Below are 16,172 nucleotides of genomic sequence, written 5' to 3' on the forward strand. Positions count from 1 at the left end.
AAGAGGTTTAAAATGTCAAAATGTTGACTTAAATTTAGAAGTGCGTAGTGTAATACTTACTGAGGGTGTGATAGGATTAAAACGGGAGTTTTATAGTTCATAAATGTTTTTTTTTTCTCCCATTTCATAACAATCTGATAATGCAAAACATAGCTGCTGTACAAATCACCCTGGTACTACACTACACTAGACTACACTTCTGTATTATATTCATAACTAGCCAACACTGGAATGACAGACATAAAGCAACATTTGATCATTTATACATTTATACACCCCTCCCCCAATTCCTAGTGTAATCTAAACTGCAAATGTAAATATTTTCATAAGATGCCAATTAAAATGTGTACAAGAGTTTTTCTTTTTTTGTGTGTGACTATTGCAGCACATTTCAGCCAAAACTGATGTGTGTGTGCGCCTAGGTAGTATAGCAGCACTTTATTGTCCCATTGACTGTATTTGATATATGTAACCTTAGATCAGATTAGTTCTGTCTCGCTACACCGACCTTGTGCTCAGCTTCAGCACTATCTGCATTGTATGACTGCATACATTGTATGATTGTATAACACATCTTGTCCTTGTGCCCACTTCATGCACTTTTGTGCTTTGCTTTGGATAAAAGCATCTGCTAAATGAATAAATGTAAATGTGTGGGAAAAAATCTGCCTTAAAAAGCGATTCTAATTTGAAGTATTTGACCCATACTATCAGTTTTCTTTACTATCAAAGTCCTATACATGAACTGGTATATACAGGCATACTCATAAATACAGTACACACACACACACACACACACACACACACACACTCACACAAAGCAGATATACAGGTTCTACATAAAGTATGGGAGCACCTGATTCAGGATCACAGAAACCTCTCCGCACAATAAATACACAATAAATTTGACTTGAATACACAGAGGAGAGGGTGCTGTATTCTTATATTGGTCCCATGCTACCCTTCACACATGCACACAATCATCCTCAATCACATGCACGAAGAACATAAACCACAAAATAAACCCTATTTACGAATTATGTAACTGCAATTTGTTAAATGCCCCTTCAGTGAGAAACTCTTGTGTATGTACAGTTTTGTCGGGCACTGTTGTCATGATGAGATACTCAGCACATCTGCACTCTTCCTGCTGGAGGGCCCTTTTCCTCTGTCACTGGCGTTGTTACGGAAACAAAAATCAGCCTCATCACAAGAAAGTGGGTGGGCCTCAAAGACAGGAAGAACCGTCTACCCCTCCATTCAAAACTGAACCTGTCTAAACCTGACTTTCACACAGAATGTACGAAGAGGCCAAGTATTTGACCGTCTCTGGCAGCCTAAGGGAGCTATACCTCAGCTAGACCTCAGCCATTCCTTTTAATGTCCTCCTTTGGGTTCCTCAGTAGAGACAGGAAGCAAGTGCTACTGCTACTGTACTTTGAGGGGTGGGAAATGACTGGAGGGTGGGGTTGGGGGGAATGGGGTTTGCTAGCTTTTACATGACAGATTTAGACTAACGCTGTTAATACCCACACACCCAGACCAGAACTAGTGAAAGCGAAGGGAGGGCGGTTTGTCAGTTTCTTCAGGCGGGCGTCCTCTCTGTCTCTTGCTGAAGCCTGCAGTGTGGAACGTGTGCGTTGGAGAAGCGCGCATGGGGGGTGGTCCCCTGGGAGGGGCTACACGTCGGTGGAGAAGTAGAGGCTGTCGCGTTTGAGCTCGGAGAAGGAGACAGAAGGATGCTGCAGGTAGAAGAGGAGGACCTGGACCTGACAGGAAACAGAGACCGAGAGACTTTGTCCAGGCTGCTTCCATCACTGCACACAGAACAACAGGTTTCACTCAGTAAAAAAACACATGCGTCAAACCAGAGGCCATCAGGTACCCTTGCGGGGTAGTACAGTTGAACTTGGGTAGATTAGACAGTAATTTACAGCATGATTAAGGACATCATCATGCTGTTGATAAAATGGGTGTTGCTTCTAAAGGGTGATCCCAAAGGTGCCACCTGCGTTAACGTGTCATGCAGCATATGCAATTTAAGCAACCCAATCAGGTGAAAGAGGTCAAAGTTCTGAGCCGAAGAGCCACTCCATCTTACGACACTACAGTACATTTCACTCATGATGGGCACCGCCAGGGAAAAAACTGGAGCAGCAGATTCACAGAACTCAAATGCAGCTGCAAATTAGTCTTACTTTGATGAGGCCCAAATTAGGCCTATTTCAGCTTCATGGGAGATGAGGTCTGAGTAATAAAAAGAAATGGGGCATACTACATCCCAATTAAACACGCCCCTCCCAGCAGTGAAAACACCCTCCCCACTTGAAGTGACAGCATTTCCCACAATCCCCTTGTCCCGCACCAGTCCCAGACCTGGGCCATGACGTCATGTGACCAGATGTCAGAGACCAGGGTGATGTGTCCTTTGGTGGTCTCCTCCGAGGGCCTCAGCAATGTGGGGCCGAAAATGGTTGCCAGGTTGAGCAGGGACATCTTGTTGATGGACTCTTTCTCTGCAACCCTGTGGAGAAAGCGGTCCTGGCTGTGAAACAGTACCTCACAAACAACCTGAAGCACTTCACAGGGAGTACTGGCTAAGGCCCAGGTTCAAATTAAATGTGGCATACTGCGTTTGTATCTCTGATTATGACATCATTGTTACTGTTTTCCAATACTATGAGTTCAGTGGTCAGTAATATTTCCAAAATGTGTAAGAGGAGAAAAAAAAACACAGTGCTTGCTTACATGTGTTACTCTAAGATAAGGAAACAGACCATTGTGGTCAAGCTGAATGTTAGAACATCTCAGTCAACTGGGAAATTGATTTTCTGATAAACTCTGATCACAGTCTTACTGCACAGCCGTAAGTAGTTGTATGAACTAATGCAAAACTGGTCATGATGCTACACTCATTTAGCAAACATCTTGATTGTCAGGTGGCTATTTTGTCTGTTACTGATCGGTTGGAATGCTCTTCATTGTGCAACGCGTTTGATTTTTGTCAGTCCTCCATATGGCCAGCAGATGTCACAATTGCTCTTCTATCTCACACAAAAAAAATGTGTGGTTTGGTAATGCTGTTCCAGCAAATATACGTTTTTTATTTCTTCTTCACAGTCACCAAGTGTGAAATGAAATTTGGTGGAAAAATGTGATATCGTTGTTACTGTTCCATTGGGTATTTTGAAAATCGTCCAGTCCTCTGAACACACCATTGCAAACCTCTTTATTGACCTCCATCAAGTTTTAATGGAACTATTTAAGACTATAAAAAAACAAAAATTGAACAGAAAAATTATATATTTTCCACTGGGTATGATTCAATATAGCAGAACATTCTATTGCAATTTTTATCATTTTGAAATGTAAGCAAAGCCAAACATCAAATTATTTGAGATCAGAGAGCAAATGAAAATATGCAGCAATAATCGAAAGACCAGCCAGTTCTCTGCACTCCAGTTTCACTTGTGTCCTTTCAGGAATTCAGTGTCACCATATGGAACCTTAATGAGCCAGTGGATTTCACAAGTCTAATAACTAGAGCTACAGCTGTTCTTCAAATGTAACTGCTTCGTAGTGGAAACCACAGGCATAGAAGATCCACACTCAAAGTGTTCATAAAAAATTAGGTTAACAGATTCATAAATTTTCACTGATGTCAATGAACGGTATTGTTCAGTTGGCAACTTTTACATATCTGCCTGTAACTCTTAATTTTCGCCACAAATTTTCACTACTCATAGACTTAGTAAAGAGTCCCTCCCTGGGAATAATTAATTGCTCCTGATTAAAAATGAAACATAAAACCTGCTTTGTTTAATGAACAAAAATACAGTTCTTTAAAAACATATTTGTTTTAGGTTAAAGCATTAATATAATAGTTTCGACCCTTGCAGCATAGCAGTAAATAGGCTCCCCCTTGTGAGAAAACAAATTTTACTGCTGGAAAGTCTGCACTGGGTTCAGGATAATGCACTGGTCCTCAGTTTCATCAATCTCCGAGTTTCCCATCTGCCCTGTGTGCATCTTTTCCAGAAGATGGCGCCAATGAGCGATCTGCCCAGCAAAAACGTCAGTAAGCATTCCGTCCAGGTGGGAAAGATTTTAAAGGTGTCTTGTGATGAGAGCTGAGACATCCGGGACTGTGCTTTGACACAGACGGTGCCCAGGGGTGTCTGACTGTGACTGAGGGCTTCCCATGAAGCTCTGGGCTTGAGCTATGTCGGCCTGATGCGTCCTGGCCTGGAAGGGCGGTTATCGCGATGGGAAGTTTGCACTTCAGAAGAGGGGCTCTGGAGTATGTCAGCAGGAAGGGAGATTCCAGCTCTGCGTGTCTAAGTGAAGCTCCCAAAACCCTCCCTCTCCAGATGGAAAATGGTCTTTTGCTTTGCTTTGAAATGTGAACAGAGGAAGCCGTTCTCCATGGGGAACACAGGTCTGAGTGACACTGGCTCAGGACACCTTAATATGCATGGCATTACATCAGAGCAGGGCTGGAAGACCGAGTTTCGACATGAGTTCAAATAGTCATAGGTTATATTCATGTATAAGCATTTGTGAGGTAGTGGCAGACAACCTTTGATAGTTAGCTAGTTTCCCTCCTGCCCCACCATTCCACTGAAAGGGAAACAAGGTCTGGAATTCACACACAGTAGATGCACACACACACAAATACACACACACACACACACACACACACACACAGAGAGAGAGAGAGAAACACACATAAACACAAATACACCAACACACAAATACACGCACACACACACACATACAGATACACACAAACACACCAACACACACACACATACAGCTTTACGAAGCCCTTTAAGCACGCATCACTACCGCATGATCACATCTCACAGTAGGAGAGTTTATACAGCAGAATACCTTAACCACAGATACTCTAAGAGTAAAAATCCTCCTTCCTGCCCCCCCCCCCCCTCCCCCGGCAGCCCGTACCTCCGGAGGTGCTCCAGCAGCAGCAAGAAGGTGCTGAGGTTGGGGTCGGGCAGGGAACACAGGAGGTGCATCATGCAGCTCTCCTTGGCAGCGGGATCCGGCAGTGCTGGGAGGAAAGGCAGACGCCCGGCGGATTACACACACAGACAGATCACACACCTACGCTGTCTCATCCTCCTCCACCGCTCCGCACATCTGCTCAACAGCCCCCTCTCCGCGCTCACGCAGACCTCTCTGCAGAGCACGGACAGGCCTCTCCGCACAAACACACAGGCATCTTTTGGTCAGTCTGCGTTTTTTTTTGTGCAGTTGGGCTGTGCAATAGCATTTGATCTACAGGAGTCTATATATTCAGATCACAAGTTTTGGTGTTTGGGGATGTTGCTACTCTATCTATTCCTTACACAGTACCAGTCAAAACTTTGGACACACCTGATTAAGATAATGGGAAACATTCATTCAAAGACATTTTGATCTAAAGACTTATGCTTAAATGCTTGAAATTTTTTTCTTGGACAAATTTGATGTTGATGCTATGTATGAAGAAAATTATTTAAAAAATATCTTTGGCTATTAAAATTAGATAGTTTTGATTTGTTTAAACTGCATAACTGTTTGTCACTGTTTGTCACTGCATAATTCTATCTAAATTATGCAGTGACAAACTACTACACTAAAATGTGGAAAATGGTAAAAATAAAGAAAAAGCTTTCTAAGAGTAGGTGTGTCTAAACATTTGACTGGTACTGTATCTCAGTGCCTAATTATGCAAAAGGATGCTGATTAAAGCTGTCAGAATATACAGTATTACAGGTCTCAGTGCATTGGGTTTGGGCTGTCATACCTATCCCGTCCAGGAAGGCCAGGTACAGCCGGTCTGTGAGCAGAGCCTCTGGGAGTTCGCGGAAGTACAGCTTCAGGGTACCCGCAATGGCGTTGATGTCCATGTCACTCAGGATCACCGGGAAGTCTTTGGTGGTATCTGCAAAGAGAGTGGCTGCATCAGCAAAGGAAAAGAGCAGCGCCACAGGAAAATCAGAATTCTGCTCGGCTCGATTCCCGAAGCATTGAGCCTGCTCTTAAATTTACACGTTTGTTGTGTTTGACTTGTTGGTTTTCGCAAGGGTCACGACTCTGAACGAGGCGTCTCTGGGACTTGCCTCACAGCTGACAGCTGCACAGAGCGGCAGACTCTTTCCCACCAGCGTACTGCGCTCAGAGGGTCAGGACGGGGTCTCGGGTGAAAGCCCCCCAGCTCTCCCAGAGGACAGAGCAGGAACAAGTTGCAACGTCAAGAGGGGGAACAAACCACGGCGGAATGTGGCCGCTGCTATGGGGCAGGTGCTATGCTCATCAGGGCCAGCCCTCACACAGTCTGAGCCATTCACACACCACGCAACAGCGACAGCAGCAGCAGCAGCTCTCTTACTTGTGTTAAAGGCTGCTTTCAGGGTCTGGATGTCTGTGGCCACCCCGGAGATCCTGTAGATTCCCACCTCCTCGATCCCCCTCCTCTCCACCTCCTCGATGCACTGGCGGATGACCAGGGGCACCTTTGAGCACTCCCTCCTGCAGGACAGCACAGCACTGTGTGTTAGCCAGCTCAGCACACACCTTCATCCAAATCAATTTACAAAGGTCACAGTGCATGTCATGCATTTATAAACTTTACAGAAGCGATCAGGGATAATACTTTACCCAAGGGGTGCAAAAGCAACATCCCACCTGGGAATTTACCCAGCAAATGTTGGTTATGAGTCCAGTTTTTTAAGCAGCCATACTGTACATCACAAGGTGATCTCCTGCTTCCTAATGTATCCCTTAAATTGACCCCCTGCTGTAGTTATGATCAGGGAGCAGCTTGCACTGGACCTAACCCCTTGGGATTATGGGAGTTCTAGTGTGGTTGCCTCCACCATCTTTGATGAAATCCCATGGCTATGCTATAGTAGGTATTTTCCCAGTACCAACTGCATCCTCCTAACTTCCTCTTACCTTACAATTTCGGCACACCACTGCCCAAGAGCTGATATTGTTTACAGTGCTTAGCACAATTAAGAGTGTACATGTTCTGGAATGTGTGCAGCTGGTTGAAGTTATGGTGATGTAATGTTTTAAAGATTAGCTCTATAGATGGAGTTACTGAGGAGTGCAAAGCAGCTTCTTAAAGAAAAGAAAATTATAGGCCTTACTTTGTCACAACACTGATTTTGACTCCAAACACTCCACTTTGTTTCTTTGAAGGTGTCCTTTTCAGAGTCAGGTCCCGCCCCGTAAACTTCATTGAGAATTCCACTTTGATCTGGGGGAGAGGAGACAAGCGGAATATCATCTGTAGTTTTATCTTTTATACACATTTATTCCTTTACGAACTTACACTTAAGGTTTTCATGTCAGGGACGTACAACTCATGAAGTAGAAACTTTTTTTTTTTTTTTGAAAAAGTAACCCACTGTGCAACACAAATTCTTACCCCATTCATCTCTATGACATCCATCTGCCAGTTCTTGGACTGCACGGTTTGTGGGTCCAGCTGAAACACAGGAAAACAGATTGGGCTTCAAGGTTGTCCTGTTTTGCCTTTGCTAGACTCCTGCATGTCTCTCCATTGTGTTCACTGTGGGACAGATTTCATGCAATGCAATATCACATGAAGGGAGCTTATTCAAAGTGACTGCACTTTTCCAAAGTCCACACATGCCTTTTTTGTCTATACATTTTCTTATGTTTCCGGACCATTTACATCCTAGGAAAATGTTTATCAGGACATTACCATTATGAAGTTCTTGGCTGATATTAATTCAGAGAAACCATGTGTTTTTCTGTGTGCACCTGCCTCGATGTCCCCTGTCAAAACATCTTTTATTCTCTTGTAACAATCCAAGCAGCTTTCATCCACTGCCAAAATAACATGGGCAAGTCACACTTTCCACTCTGGGACTGTAGCATTTCTGGGCTATTCCTGGAGCAATGCAAAAAAGGCCCAGTTTTCTTCAGTCTGCTGGAAATTCCCAGACAAGTCGGTCTATATTTAAAACCTCCCGGGAACTTCAGGTTAATGTATAATCATTTCCATTTTAAATTTCTGGGATCCTGACATCTAGTCAAGTTGGCAGTCCTCTGTGTAGAGGTCCCAGGAAACCTCCCTGCCTCATAATATATGTGGACACCTGATCCTTCGCTGTAGTTATGATCTGGTTACAGGATATGAAGGGCTTTCCCCCTAGGGATTATGGGAAATTAAGTATGGCTGTGTCCACCATCTTTGATCTTAACTTCTATACTTATACCACAACACTCAGCTGCATCATCCTGTTATCCTGTTATGTTGAATGTACACTTTAAAGACAACCTTCCTAATTTAATAATTGCTTGGTAAAAATAAAGATAGATAGCAGAGCAAATTAATTGCAAATACACCAGATTCAACAGACTGAATCCCTGAACTCTTGTGACTGGTAAACACTCTCTGGTCATCAAGAAAGAAACACAGTACTTTTCACAGACTTGTTTTATATTGTAGAGAGACATAATTGTCTTGATAACACAATGACAGAGACTGTGCTTAGAGGCTTTTTTATGAGGACACATCACTTCCACTTTCAGTAATAAATAACTAAAGGGCTTAAGGGAAATCGTAAGATGTGTACAATGTGTTCTCCAGCAACCAAACACTCAAGAAGAACTGTCACAGAACTCAGGTAAAATATAGCAACAAACTTTCAGTAATATTTAAAGGTATACACTGACTGTTCTGTTACATGACAAGTGACTTAGTTTTCTTGAAAATGTTTTTCTGTCTCCTGGGCTATGCATCATTTGTAAGATATAACAATTGGGGTAAACAAATCAATCACATAATTTAAAATCCAGTACTTTGTGGACTCATGTTCTGCTACAGGCCATTTCTAGAGTGGGTTCTGTCTTTCAGAGTAAACTCCATTCCAACTTTTCATAGACTTTAAATTTTTTAACTTAAAGTGCAACTTTAAGTGGATTTTGGTTTCTGCACTCCCAGCAAGTCTCCAGCTGCCCTCTGCACATTATCAGATATAAACTTATAGAGTCAAAATACTGGAAAAAAGAAGATCCTTAACAAGATCCCAGACAAGTAACTGCCACTAAGTCATTTTTTATTAAAATTCTGGTGGAATTTGCCCTATTTCTTTTTTTCCTTCATACAGAATAACAAGGAAAGCCCACAGACTGCACAGTTGAGGGCTTATACAGTCTATAGTGGCATCTCAGTGTATTCAGTATAGATTTCATTTTTTTCCGTGACCTTAAAATCTTGTGGGAACTGAGAGAAAAAGGATGCCCATAATCTCTGATGATCCCTGGTGGATGATTCATTGGACAAACAACCAATGAGCAGGTTGGAGTATATATGTTCTATTCAGTCAGAGACGACCACTCCAGAAAGGTCAAAGGGTGTATTTCTGAAATAGTAACAACTGTGTATGCCTGGAGTAATTCAATGTCAGACCTGTACTTTAAACTAAAAAATAAATCCATTCACCTCTGCATAACCAAATACTCTGAATAAAATGGAAATGTCATAACAAGTTATAATCCAATGCATTTTCGGAGATAATTTAGGTAAAATAATTTGCAGTTTTGCATTAATGTAGCCTAAATCTCAATTGCCCTTCTCCTGAATGAACACATTCCAAATGATTGACAAGCTGATTGATAAATGCTTAGTATATTCAGCCAAGCTTTTCTGGGTTCGGTATTTTCAGAGACTAACCATACTGATCAGGTTTTATAACAAGCAATCAGCTATAAAAATCATCTCAATTATGACAGTGGCATGCTCTCAGCCAGTGGCTCTGTGAGTGAGACAAATATATGAACCCGTCATACATAGAAGCTTCCCCTTGGAAACAACAGTCAAACATACTCAGTCAGGGCAGCCATATTGTCTCCTTAGCCTATAAAAGGAGGCTGCTCGGCTTAATTCAAGGCTTCTAGAACCTCAGGTCCCGTTCCGGAAGCCGTAGCAGACAGGACTTTGAAACGCACTTCAAACAGAATGGTGCGCTGGATTTAGTAACCCTACACCTCGGGGTAAGGGCAGGGTGCAACGGCGGTCTGCGGGGGGAGAGGCCTGGCTGGCAGGGAACGGGGGCCGGACAACGAGTGCCAGATGAGGTTTTTACTGGGGCTGGGAAGCCCCCCCACGCTGAGCGTGGGCAGCAGTCCCGGCCAACGCAAACAAGTCACACGGATCACAGACTAAACCAGGAACATCCCAGAGAAAGGGCTCCGAGGTTCCCAGTGCAATGAGGCCTTACTGCTGCACTATAACAGCAGCGTCCACTCAGCCATGAGGAGATTAGCACAACATGGGAAAGGTGCAGTGCGCAGAGATAAGACACACTGTCAGGAATGAGTGTGGACGTTGGCATAGAACAACACTGCCCAGTGCAGGTAAACAGAACAGTACATATGGAGTGGGTGGAAGTTTTCTTGCCTCTGCTCCTATAATGAACACAGGGCATTCACAGCTATATATGTACAATGAGGTAGCATTTGATACATGGAAAACCCGAAAGAGACAGGACAAGGACACATTCTAGTGGACTGTGACTGTTGTTCAATTGGGCGGAACGGACAGGAGCTACACCTGTCACACGAGAGCCATTCTCTGCTTTATTTCTTCACTGTCTGTGTCTTGCAAAGGTAATCGATTCAGAGAGACATACAGCCAGTACATTACCTCTTGCTTAGCACATTGTCCAGAGCAATTCACATCACTGACATTTGGACATCATATTCGTTTATACAACTGTATATTTCCTGAGGTAATTCAGGGTAAGCACCTTTCCCAAGTATACAACAGTAATACCCCTGGGAGTACCTGGAAATCAAGCCAGCAAATTCTGCTCCTTATCACTACGCCACACAGCTGCCAACCAACAGCTCCAAGGATTTTAAACCAGAAGTTAGCATCTATGGCAAGCATACAGAGCATAGTTAGCATTCACTAATGGATATACATTCACATTCATTAATCTGATCGTTTCTCCCTACCAAAAACTGGCCTAAGTGAAGAAAGAAGTGGATAGGTTAAGTGTTAATCAGCTGCAAAACATACTGTTTGACACTGACGCTTGACGGAGCTGTACTTTAAATTTTAATGAGCTTTCTCCAATTTGGTTATTAAAAATATCAATGGTCTTTTCGGTCACATTTCAGTGGTAAAAACTGTGCTTGTTTGATTGATTAATTAACTGTTATAGAAGATTGTTTGCAAAAAAAGCTAAACCCCACAAGGTGGCATTGTGCAAGTAATACAGTAAATTCTCATGTGCTGTACGAGACACAGCTTCTGAAATCTCTGCTAGAATAATCAGAGGCCTGCAGTTTGACATACATCTGTGTTTGCCATGGATGGTTCAGAGAGGAAATCATTCTTGAAAATCTGTCGTGTTCCGTTCTAATCTGCAGAACATATCACCATGGAAGAGGAGCAACATGTACAAGGTCATGTAAATGTCCTTATCCTTGCAGCGGACATACTGTACTGCACTGTAAGGTCCTGCACTATGAAGGCATACATGCTCATCTCACTCAGAACAGGCAGAGTGCGGTCTTTTACATTTTACGGGAATGTGCATGTGGAAACTGTCTGGCACCAGTGTTCAGGGTCTGCCAGAGCACCAGTAGAACCGGCAGCAGTGCAGTCATCTAAAAACGTGGAAAGGCCCAGAGCTGTGTGTGTGTGTGTGTGTGTGTGTGTGTGTGTGTGTGTGAGACATCTGCTTGAAGACTGAGGAAGAGTCTCCCTGTTCTGGGCTCCCTGCTTTAAAGCACAGCACTGCAGTGGTGTTTGCCTACAGACGGCTCTGCCCCAGCTCAGCGTGGTGCTGCCAGTGTGCGGTTCGTCACTCTGTCGGACCTGTTTTGGTTCTGTTACTCTCGGAGGAGAACACAAGGGATTTCGTGATTGGTTGAGCACAGTCAGAATGATATTAATAGTGATGCTACTGTTTAAAGCATCATCTTTTTTCCTTTGTTAATGATACCCCAAAAACTGAGTATGTGTGTGTCTGTGTGTGTGTGAGTGTGTGTGTGTGTGTGTGTGTGTGTGTGTGTGTGTGTGTGTGTGCGCGCACAAACGCTTTGCAAATGCATGCAAAGGATTTCTCAGTTTCCAAGTACTGAGTAAATGGTTTGAAGTTCTAAAGATGAAGTCAGTAAAGTTCCTGTCAGCCCTTCATTAGATTGGCTTATCTTATCTCTCCTAACAGTGCTGACACACTAATGAGGGGATTAAAGCTAGAGATCCACAGCTTTACCACACTGATCTGACCTGAGGTTCTTCCACATCCCTGTGGCCTGATCAAGCATCAAGCAGCACTGCTTTGACCTAAGGAAAGATATTGTCTTGACGAATCCGGCTGTTTCTTTTACCATTAAAGTACAAGCCAATGAACCTTGGGTATTGTAGCAATACTGTTACAGCATGTTAATAGTTGAACGAATAATGCCCTACCTTATCTAACAATTCTGCATACACACACACACACACACACACACACACACATTTATAAATCTAAGAAATCATCTGCATTAAAGTGATTTGGGAATTATAATAGCTTTTCCTACGCAAAAAAAACAGCACTTTGCCTCCAGTAAGGAAAATTCAAATTTATTCTTGACCTAAAATCTGCTGCAACCGTAATTTGAAGCTCATGTTCAGGCAGCTCTGTTTAATGTTTCCTGAATTACTGTTCCTGACAAAATCACAAACTCTGCTTTCACTTCAGTCACTGTGTAATCGTACAAAATATAATTTCTGAATAGATTCAACAGTCAGTGCCGTGTGCTCAGCGCCCGTGGGAGCAAGGTTCGAACAGACCTCAGTCACTCAAGTCCTGATCTGTTTTAACAAGCCAGCAAACAGCTGCCATCACCATCACTAGGCGGCACCACAAAAATCAACCGTATCCAAACAATAAAGCTCTGTGATCAAAAACAGTCACAGAGTGTACTGGCGATAATGTTTCTCATTACAGAGCTCCCGTGGATCACAAAAACAATGTTCCGTCCTGCGTCCAGCCGAACAGCTGTGCAAAGGACGTGTGCTCTCCAGCTGCCTCTATGAGAGACAGTGCTGCACAAAACCCATTTTGTCCCCAACACACAGCCCAATCCCAAGTCCCCTATCAGGCTGCATCCTTCATCAGCCTGCCAGTGAAAAGAAAACATTCTCTGTTACAGAGCTGCCAAAGTTCAGAGGTGAGGCGTCACAGGGCACGCCACCAATGACTGTCAGCCGGTCATTCCCTCAACACGGCCCAGACACTGCCCCCCTTAAACTGGCTTACGCAGAGACAGGGAAAAAGAAGGGGAAAGAGACAGAGGGAGAAAGAGAGAGCGAGAGGGAAAGAGAGAAAGAGTTAGAGAGAGGGAGAAAAAGAGGGAAATAGAGCAAGAGGAAGAATGATAGGATAGAGAGAAAGAGAAATAGTGGGAGAGAGGGCGTCAGAATGAGAGAAAGAGGGAGAGAGAGGGAGAAGAGGAGAAAGAGAGGGAGATAGAACGAGAGAAAGAGGGAGAGAGAAAGGGAGGGAGACAGGGAGACAGAACAAGAGGCAGAGGGAGACAGAGAAAGAGGCAGGGAGAGAGAAAGAGAGAGTCGTTGTGCAGGCACTTTAGCTGTGAGTGCTGCCTGTGGAAGGGAAAGGAACCTTTTGTCGCAGGAGTTTGCTGCGCACGCGGCCCCACAGCTTGGCCCCTGTGTTGGAGGCTCTCTTGGCGGGGGCGTTCTCGTCCGTCCCATTCTCCTCACTGCAGGGCTCCAGGGGTGCACATGCGGAGGTGAGGCCGCGCTCGGACACCAGCACGTCTGTCATCCTCGCTGGGGGGAGGGGACGCCCGCGTGGTTACGGACCCGGGGAGACGGCTCTGACCTCACGGAGGGGACAGGCTCCCAAAGAAAGGTGGGGGGGAAGGGTGTAAACCAGGCAGGTAAATCCCCAAAATCTGATCCAAAAGACGATTTCTTCAAATAGAGAAGAGGAGTCAAAGAGGCAGTAACAAAATAAACTGACGTGAAGAAGTCTCAATGCTTATGTCTGAGATATCAGGATGGAGTTAAACAAAAAAATAAAGCTGAATCTGTGAAAAGAAAGGTGATGTCCTCCAGGAAAAAAAATGAAACAAAACAGTGCCACAGTTTCTCTCCTGCTCCGTTAGCCTTAGCATCCCACGATAGCTCCTCTCTGTGTTTTAAGCTGATTCCAGGCAGCTGCCTGCATCTCTGCTCTCAGCCATGCAAGTGTAAACAGAGGGGGGCAGAGAGAGAGAGAGAAGGAGAGAGAGAGAGAGAGAGAAGGAGAGAGAGAGAGAGGGAGATATGAGGGAGGAGTGAGAGAGCTAGCGTTACCACCCACCGGTACTGTGAGTTTCCAGTTTTTCACAGGGCAGGAGGGAGACTAACAGAGAGCGAGGAGGCAGAGAGGAGAGCGAGAGTGAGAGAGGGAGGGAGAGAGGGAGAGGGAGTCAGAGAGAGCAAGGTTGCTCCCTCCCTGATGACAGATCCTTCTCTATCTGTCGAAGCCCACAGCTGAAAGTCTGCTGTCTGTCACCCGGCTCCCATGACTGACGAGCTCCTGAGGAAGTGAGTAAAGATGTGAGAATGGGAGTGGGAGCGGGGGCAGGGGCACCGGTGTCAGTGTGTTCCAGACGCTGAGCAAACATTAACCCTTTCTGCTCCGTGGTACATCATCAGAGAGTCTCATGTCCTGCTGTAGTACCTGGCCAAAATTCAGCCTGGGCAGTATACTCAGAAAACAGAGCAGATGGCTTCACCAAGTAGTGTTAAAGTATGAAAAAGTTGGTTTATGAGGTTACAGGGTTACGTTGGACCAAATGTGCATGCACAGTATATGTACATACATATGTACACACATCTACGTACTTGCATGCATATACACATGGAGTTTGATAGACAGACAGACAGACAGACAGACAGATAGATGAGATAGAGGAGAAGCAGAGTCCCCTTGAAAGCATCACATTCACCGATCCCTGATCAGCTGGATCATCATTCATGCCAGCTTTCCTCCAGGTGACCCCACCTCCCCTTCCACTGTACTGTTTCCATTCTTCCAGTCCACCGACTCTCGCCGTTACGTAACCTAAGTGTGTGCGAAGTGTGGGTGTGTGAGAGTGCGTCCCTCCCCAGGTCTGTCCCATTCTCTGGGGTCGCCTGCTAACTGCTCTCTGGTAATTCGCTTGAGTGGCCATCCTTTCTTCCTGAAGAACATCATCCATATTTTATAAGACTACAGAGGGTGGAGGACTGGGTTGTCAAAATGCAACAAAAAAAATGAAGGTTTGTTTGTTTGAACAGCAACCAGATAGCAATCAATCAACAGGCACATTTATTCGCAATTCATGTTGAATGCAGGCAGAAACAGCTTCGTTCCCCCAAGCCAAAACCACGTTTCACACAACTAGAAACACGAGCAGCGGATGATAAATCAAACTAAAACAGCAATGCAATCTCAGTCCTCCTACACTCACATCAGACACCATTCACACGCTATCATCGCTGGAATTCTCCCGTCAAAACACTGTAACTCCCATTCATTTTCAGTTTTGTTTTTCTGGCCAAGCGAAAATGGGAAAGGTCACACAATAAAGCGAGCCTCACTCCCGTGGCAGTCTCACGCTTAGATATAAACCTCCTCTAGATTAGTTAAAGTACTCTATTTAGTAGGCATTCATAGTTCTGCTCCATTTCACTGCACAGTTGTAACTCGATATCCCAGCCAATGCATTACATTACATTATTGTTGTTTAGCAGACACTCTTACGCAGGGGGACTTACATAGGTTACAATTCCATCAATTTTATACAGCTGGATATTTACTGAGGCAACTGTGGATTAAGTACCTTGTTCATATATATAGCAGTGTCCCAGCAGGGAATCAAACCAGCAACCTTTTGGTCACAAGGGACTTACATAGGATACAATTCCATCAATTTATACAGCTGGATATTTACTGAGGCAACTGTGGATTAAGTACCTTGTTCATATATATAGCAGTGTCCCAGCAGGGAATCAAACCAGCAACCTTTTGGTCACAAACCTTATCACCATGTCACTCTACTCCCAAGTTTTTAACATACAGTGGGAATGATCCTCTTGCAAATGGAATGTTCAGTCTGACCTTGCTGAGATCCATTGT

General features: G+C 44.2%; 1 protein-coding gene across 1 annotated transcript; it reads right to left on the bottom strand.

Moving 5' to 3' along the window:
- Positions 1 to 480: 480 nt before the first annotated feature.
- LOC118783190 (active breakpoint cluster region-related protein-like) lies at positions 481 to 14,240 on the bottom strand. Its single transcript, XM_036536932.1, has 8 exons — positions 13,665 to 14,240; positions 7,439 to 7,498; positions 7,158 to 7,267; positions 6,395 to 6,534; positions 5,810 to 5,947; positions 4,966 to 5,071; positions 2,377 to 2,524; positions 481 to 1,769 (listed from the first exon to the last, which is right to left on the bottom strand). The coding sequence occupies exons 1-8, from the start codon at positions 13,827 to 13,829 to the stop codon at positions 1,680 to 1,682; spliced, it is 957 nt and encodes a 318-aa protein (XP_036392825.1). The 5' UTR covers positions 13,830 to 14,240; the 3' UTR covers positions 481 to 1,679.
- Positions 14,241 to 16,172: the final 1,932 nt, after the last annotated feature.

Source organism: Megalops cyprinoides, chromosome 9 (genome assembly GCF_013368585.1).
Source record: "Megalops cyprinoides isolate fMegCyp1 chromosome 9, fMegCyp1.pri, whole genome shotgun sequence".
NCBI classification, from domain to species: domain Eukaryota; kingdom Metazoa; phylum Chordata; class Actinopteri; order Elopiformes; family Megalopidae; genus Megalops; species Megalops cyprinoides.

Bases quoted from the DNA above. Each gene is read 5' to 3' on its own strand.
- LOC118783190 (XM_036536932.1), bottom strand. From the start codon at position 13,829: ATGACAGACGTGCTGGTGTCCGAGCGCGGCCTCACCTCCGCATGTGCA. The intron at 7,268-7,438 runs GTAAGAATTTGT...CCTCTCCCCCAG, and splicing joins ATGTCATAGAGATGAATGGG to ATCAAAGTGGAATTCTCAAT. The intron at 6,535-7,157 runs GTAAGGCCTATA...GCTGTCCTGCAG, and splicing joins AAAATCAGTGTTGTGACAAA to GAGGGAGTGCTCAAAGGTGC.